A 7,379-nucleotide genomic window follows, 5' to 3' on the forward strand; every position below is an offset into this window, starting at 1 on the left:
ACGCCGGTCCCAGCTTTTTAAAAAGTGTGAATATTCACTACGAGTTCGCAAGCTAGCATTAGCATTAGCGTCGGTGTAATCCTCCTTCTGTCTGAGTAAGTGCATATATAAGTACACTCATGTCTACATCTCTAGCTAGAATCTGGCCAGCTAACATTAGTGGAAGACAGTCAAGGCTCAGAACATTTTGATCTTTGTGGTTTCTGGTCGGCCACCCCATTGAACATGTATTGTAGTCCTTCATTGAAAAACAAGGACAATACACGTACCATAATTTGATAGAGGATCAAACGATCTATTTGGCTAGCAACTAGGAGAGCAACTAAAGATATAAATACCAGACAACCTAAATACTTGCTTAAATTGAGGACGGACATGTATGTGTTTGAATATTATCTTCCCTGTAACACAAAAGCAGTAATAAAGGTTCCTACCTAATTTGTCATCTGATGGAGCAGATACACAATTAATTCTTTATGCGATTTTGTTGTTGTTATAATGGCTAAATATATACAACAAAAGTCAATATGGTTTAAATGATGCTGTCATTTCATACAGGGCTCCCTCAAAAAGGAGATGATGAAGAAGAAGAAGAACATTAATAATTGTTTATGATGGTGTCAGCTTATTATGAAAATGGTATCTGAGACATTCTAATTTTGTATCACTCACTGTGATGTAATAATGCACAATTCTAGAACACAATGTTACCACATGTAAGGGGAATGAAGGTTCACATTGCTCAGAAGAATATAGTTGCAGTGCGCCACCTCTTGCCCAAAAAGTGGATATTAAAGATATTCAACACAAGAATGAATGAACTGGAAGAGGCGTCCACCTCTACATTTCAGAGATGCAACATGGAGAGAAAAATGAGTTCCATGGCCTGTACAATATTTAATGAGCTACGACTGGAAGGAAAATTCTGTGACGTGGTGATTAAAGTCAACAATGGCATCGACTTCAACGCACACAAGAATATCCTTTGCGGCTGCAGTCCATATTTCCGGTGAGTGTCTTAACTTTGTGGGGATGTGGCCATGATGGATGGCAGGGATTCACTTGGCATGGATCCAAAGGATAATCAGAAGAAAATAGCCAGATCCTACAAGAGCTTACACATTGTTCTTTGTGGCAGCAATGATACATTCTATAAAAGATACAACTATTGATTCATAATATTTGTTTACCCCTCTTTATATTGTCATATAATTGCAGAGGGTGTTTATTATATTGCTGTACTATATTGAAAAGAGTATTGAGAAAATCTGGTACAGTATATGGATGAGTCCTGACCATCATATCCCTCCTCTCTAAACCCTGACCCACAGAGCTCTCTTCACAAGTGGCTGGAACAACTTAGAAAAGCGGGTGTACAACATTCCTGGTGTGTCACTGGACATGATGCGTCTCATTATTGAGTATGCCTACACACGCTCTGTGCCTGTCACTGACGAGAATGTGGAGCAGCTTCTGGTGGCTGCAGACCAGTTCTCTGTCATGTGCATTGTGCGAGCCTGCTGTGACTACCTAGAGGCCCAGCTGTGCCCGGAGAACTGCATTGGCATCTGTAAGTTTGCAGACTTCTACTCCTGCCATGAGCTGAGGCGCAGGTCCTCTCTCTTCATCCTGCATCACTTTAAGGAGATGGTGCGTAGCTCCGAGGAGTTCCTGGAACTCTCGCTGTGGCAGTTTTGTGACATCATTGAGAAGGACGACCTGAACGTGAAGCAGGAAGATGTAGTGTTTGAGGCCATCCTGCGCTGGATTGGCCATTCTCCTCAAGACCGCGAAGCCCAGATGTCGGTGCTGTTGCCTAAGGTGACTGAGAGTTGGACAACACACGTAACACGTAAATGTTTGATGCATTTCATAAAGGTGTATCGGCTGCCGACTGCATTCTGTGTCCATATCTGTCTGTGTCTGTTTGCTTAGGTACGCATGGCCTTGATGACAGCAGACTACTTCATGAACAATGTGAAGAATAATCCACTGGTGAGAGCCAATGATGACTGCAAGCCCATCATCATCAACGCACTGAAGGCCATGAATGGGCCCTCCAGCTCTGACTTCGGCAACCCTCTGACCCGCCCTCGCCTGCCCTATGCCATCTTACTGGCTATCGGTCGTTGGAGTGGTGGCAGCCCCACCAATGCCATTGAGGCGTATGATGCACGGGCTGACCGATGGGTCAATGTGAATCGAGAGGAGGAGAGCGCACGGGCCTACCACGGTGCTGCCTACCTCAATGGTTTTGTGTACTGCGTGGGAGGCTTTGACAGCGTTGACTACTTCAATAGTGTGCGCAAGTTCAACCCAGTCACACACACTTGGCACCAAGTGGCACCCATGCACTCACGGCGCTGCTACGTCAGTGTGGCTGTGCTGGGTGGCTGCATCTACGCCATGGGCGGCTTTGATGGCTATGTGCCAGTCAACACTGCTGAGCGCTATGAGCCTGAGACCAACCAGTGGACACTCATCTCACCCATGCATGAGCAGAGAAGTGATGCCAGTGCCACCACACTTTTTGGAAAGATAAGTGGAACAGAGGAATAGGTAAGACTAACTGTACCTGGAACACAACTTGATAACTACATGTATTGTACAATGAATCTATTAAAAAGCCAGGATGGATGAATTTACAAGTTGCCTTAACTCTAGGTATACATATGTGGTGGTTTCAATGGGAATGAGTGCCTGTTCACAGCAGAGTGCTTCAACCCTGAAACCAACCAATGGACTCTGATCGCCCCCATGAGAAGCCGACGCAGTGGGGTGGGGGTCATCGCCTATGGGGAGCAGGTCTATGCGGTGAGACCTACATAAAAATACACAATAAATCTATGCTCAAGTTCTGATATTCTGTTATTGACCCACATTTCTCCTATCCTCTCTTAGGTGGGCGGCTTTGATGGAGCCAACCGTCTGCGAAACGCAGAGTGCTACAATCCCCAGACCAACACCTGGCGCGCAGTTCCCTCCATGTTCAACCCACGGAGCAAATTTGGTATCGAGGTGGTGGATGATCTTCTGTTTGTGGTGGGTGGCTTCTCTTTTGGCTTCACCCCCACCTTCAATGTGGAGTGCTACGATGAGAAGACAGATGAGTGGTATGACGCCCATGACATAGGGATCTTCCGCGGTGCCGTTAGCTGCTGTGTGGTGCACGGACTGCCCAATGTGCTCGAGTATGCTGCCCCGCGAGATACCCTGCAGAACCCCCGGGAGGAGCTCAAACTGTCCACCTCCAATATCATCCTTACTGTCTGACACCATATCTACCCACCATTACCGCCCATCCCTACATGACCCAGACCTGCCCACTGCAGTCCATCTGGGCAGAGACAGAAACGATCCAAATAAATCCTTCAAGTGCCCATGGAAATCACATAACATTTCTGTCTTTCTTATTGCTTCTATCAGGCCGGGTGGTACAATTATTTTTCTACAATGAACGTATAAGGGAGGCTTTAATTGAATGCTAGTTTGCAATCATGTCTTAACTTTGCTGGGCAAGCCCATGCCCATTAATGTCCATCAACATTTACATTCGCCTATAAACGAAGCCTTGCGCATTGTGACAGGATGCCTGCGTCCTACCCCCGTGGACAACCTTCCCATCCTAGCAGGCATCCAGCCCGCAGGCCTCCGCCGCATGGGAGCCACAGCACGTCTCGTCTGCCGGGCCGTGGAGCTTAATAACCATCTGCTCCATGATAGGCTCACTATAACAGCGGAGCCCTCCCGGCGTCTCAAGTCGTGACACCCATTTGTGCCTGCCGCACAGGATCTCAGGCAGCAATGCAGAGATCTCAACATCAGTGCGGCAGGATGGGCGGATTATATGTGGCGCGCGGAGTGGGAGGCTAACACCTCCAAACTCCGCGACCACATTCCAGTCGCCGGCCCTGAGGCCCTCGGGATGGACTTGCCAAGGCTATCCTGGGTGAGGCTCAATCGTCTACGGACCGGCGTCGGGCGTTTCCGCTCATCAATGCACAGATGGGGCTTGGCCCCAAATGCGTCGTGCGAGTGTGGCACAGAGGACCAAACCGCAGACCATGTTATCCTGGATTGCCCGGTGTACCACCCACCCAACGGGATGCATGGTCTGTCGGTATTAGATGACGAGACGATGACGTGGCTTCTGGAGGGGTGTCCAGAAATATAGCCCGGGTGAGCCCCTCAACCAGGTCTCGGGGTGGTAAAAGGGTAGCCCCTCGGCCCCGAGCCTGGTGGAGTGGAGAGGAAAAACAACTACCCATACACCGAAGAAGAAGAAACATTTACATTTACATTTTTGGCATTTAGCAGACGCCTTATTCCAAAGCGACTTACAATCAATACATTTGAATGCTAAGCATGTGAATCATCAGTCCACCATTCGTGGCAGGAAGAGTAATCTAGCTCAGGCCCGGGGCCATTGATAGAAGGAGAAACCTTCTTCTACCACTTTTTTTTTTTTTTTTTAATACTGGAGGAACAGAGAAACAGTACAAAGGGGGCGGTAGAAGTTCTACACAGTAGAGGGGAAAGCGGACGTCTTTAGGAGACGTAGTGCTGAGGGGCAGAAGATGTCTCAGGAGGAGCAGTTAAGGTGTAACCTGAAGAGGTGGGTCTTCAGTCTACGACGTTCTGACAGCCGTGGGGAGCTCATTCCACCAGCGGGGAGCCAGAGTTGTGAAGAGACGTGATCGGGCAGCACGACTGCTGTGCAGAGGTGGTGGGGCCAGTCGGCCAGCCGAGGTGGAGGAGCGGAGTGAGCGGGCTGGAGTTTGGGGGGTTACCATTTCCTTCAGGTAGGCAGGGGCTGTCCCTTTAGCTGCCTGATATGCAAGCACCAGGGTCTTGAATCTGATGCGAGCTGCAATCGGGAGCCAGTGCAGGGTGCAAAGGAGAGGGGTGACATGAGAGTATTTGGGGAGGTTGAATACCAGACGTGCAGCAGCATTCTGGATGAGCTGCAGAGGTCTAATAGCGGAGGCGGGGAGACCAGCCAGGAGTATGTTGCAGTAATCCAGGCGGGAGATGACCAGTGCCTGGGTCAAGAGTTGCGCTGCCTCTCTCGTAAGGAATGGTCGTATCCTTCTGATGTTGTAGAGGAAGAATCTGCAGGAGCGAGCCGTTGCTGCAATATTCTCCGCACAGGATAGTCGGTTATCCAGGATCACTCCAAGATTCTTGGCTGTCAGGGAGGGGGTTACAGTAGAGTTCTCCACTGTGATAGAAAAGTCTTGGAGAGGGCAGGCTTTCCCGGGGATGAAGAGGAGCTCGGTCTTGTTAAGATTGAGCTTGAGATGGTGGTCAGCCATCCATGTTGAAATGTCAGCGAGACATGCAGAGATACGTTAATGTGCATCAATACGTGTATCTCTGACGTTGTATTTTGAGAATTGAATTGTATTTTGAGAAAAACTGAATTGTATTTTGAGAACTGAATTGTATTTTGAGAAAAAAGGAATTGTATTTAGAGAAACTGAATTTGAAAACTGAATTAAAATAATGAAAACTGAATTGAATACAATTCAATCTGTCAAATACAATTCAGTTTGTGCTCAGATTCAATTCAATCTGTCAAATACAATTCAATTTCTGCTGGCACAATGTTCCTCTTCTCTCTTATTATGGTTGGTTTGAGTATACTTGAGTCTCTTGGCCCTGAATCAAACAGCACTACCCCCTTTCTCTGATAAATCAGTCGCCTTAGTCACAGGCAAGTCGTAGGAGAGTCAGTCGATTGCAGTTTGTATTGTGTTCATAAATGGGATGGACAGATGACAAATTCAAAACAGATAACAGTTTAGTCTGTTTAGGTACAGACTATCCCATCCACCTTATCTTTTTGCTATTGTAAGGTATGCTGACTCAGAGGAGTGGTTCTTGTGACTGCAAGTGACTGCAATAAATGGCTATCTGTGCTTATTACGGCCAACCTTCAGACTCATAAAATCGTAAAAAAAAAAGAAAAAAGGCAAGGGCATTTTTCATCATAACACTTCCTCAAGAGTAAGAGCTTCTTCACAGTCTTTAGGAGTTATGTTGTGAAATGGAAGTTAGGAGAAATACCAATAACGGCTTTGTATTTTACCTTTATATTAGAAATGTGTTTTATTGTCACTGTTTTTATTTTTAAGAGAGAAACTGACCACAGAGAGTGGGAGACTAAGAAGAATGGAAGCCATAGAGCTGTCGACAAGTTGTGGTATGTTATTTCATTGTCTCACCTCAAAATACGATTTGAGGAAATTACTCAAGTTATGATGTTCATGAAATTGTATTAGTTAGGCTAAACTTTCCACTAATGCATTAGGTTGGTTTTTATGGGGAAGAATTATTAAAACATAGATTTTTTACAAACATTTTTGTGAATATTTTACTGGCATGGAACTTTTCTGCTTTGCAAATATACAAAGGTTGTTCAATATAATTAGTCCATCTGTAAAATACATCCATAATACAGTATATCTACCTAGTATATTTCTAGGAATATACTAGGTAGAATTGGTTGCAAGACATTTTAACTATGAAGCCTACAGGGTGTAGGAAGAAGTTGTCAGTAGGCTATGTCCTATGGAGGACCACGTCTGTCAAAATTAACAATAAATATATAGATACATAAATGAATGTACGAAGAAATAAATGAATGAATACACAGTAATAATGAAATACATTTCTATATTTATTTATTCTTTTACGCATTCATTCATTGTTTTCCACATTCATTCTTTGTTTTCCACATTCTTTTCCACATTCATTCTTTCATTCTTTCTTTTCCACATTCATTCTTTCTTTTCCACTTTATCAGATCTGTATGCAAATATCTGGGGGCGTATCTTGCATGTTGTCCACGCCCCTACGCATTTTCATTGGTTGATACCGCACGTGACGTGGGAAAGCAGCGACGCAGTTATCACCACAGACGGGTAGAGCGTCTATAGCCCCATTCTCACACAGCCTCTTTCTCCCTATAATTTCCATGGAATCCCAAACTATGTCGACATCCCAAGCTATTCCCGTGTTGTCCCCTTTCACACATGTCGGCAATGGTCTACACAGTATACTAGTCCATCAGCACTGTATGGGGGAACTTGGTGATAATAACCACAATACCAGTTGACTCAATTAGACATAGCCCAGAGCGCATATGCGCGATGCAAGACAGCTGAGAGTGTCTCCACTGCGTTTATATCACAAAATGTACATTTGATAAGTAAAAGTAAGCTAGCTAAGTAAGTAATCTAGCTGACTATGACTGGAAACTAAGTACTATCCAGTTAGAATTATAGAAGATCTAGTTGTGTTTTCCTGCTGGTCTCGCTGCCTGGGTTTGAACAGACTTGTGGTGACTAAAAATGGCTTTAAAAAATGGCTTTCCA

General features: G+C 45.4%; 1 protein-coding gene across 1 annotated transcript; it reads left to right on the forward strand.

The window, feature by feature from the left end:
- Positions 1–860: 860 nt before the first annotated feature.
- LOC308150561 (kelch-like protein 10) lies at positions 861–3,273 on the forward strand (the record flags this gene model as incomplete). Its single annotated transcript, XM_080523379.1, has 5 exons — positions 861–1,009; positions 1,332–1,821; positions 1,936–2,538; positions 2,665–2,814; positions 2,902–3,273. The coding sequence occupies 5 exons, from the start codon at positions 861–863 to the stop codon at positions 3,271–3,273; spliced, it is 1,764 nt and encodes a 587-aa protein (XP_080379505.1).
- Positions 3,274–7,379: the final 4,106 nt, after the last annotated feature.

Source organism: Nansenia antarctica, assembly GCF_963989245.1.
Source record: "Nansenia antarctica genome assembly, chromosome: 2".
Taxonomy (NCBI): domain Eukaryota; kingdom Metazoa; phylum Chordata; class Actinopteri; order Argentiniformes; family Microstomatidae; genus Nansenia; species Nansenia antarctica.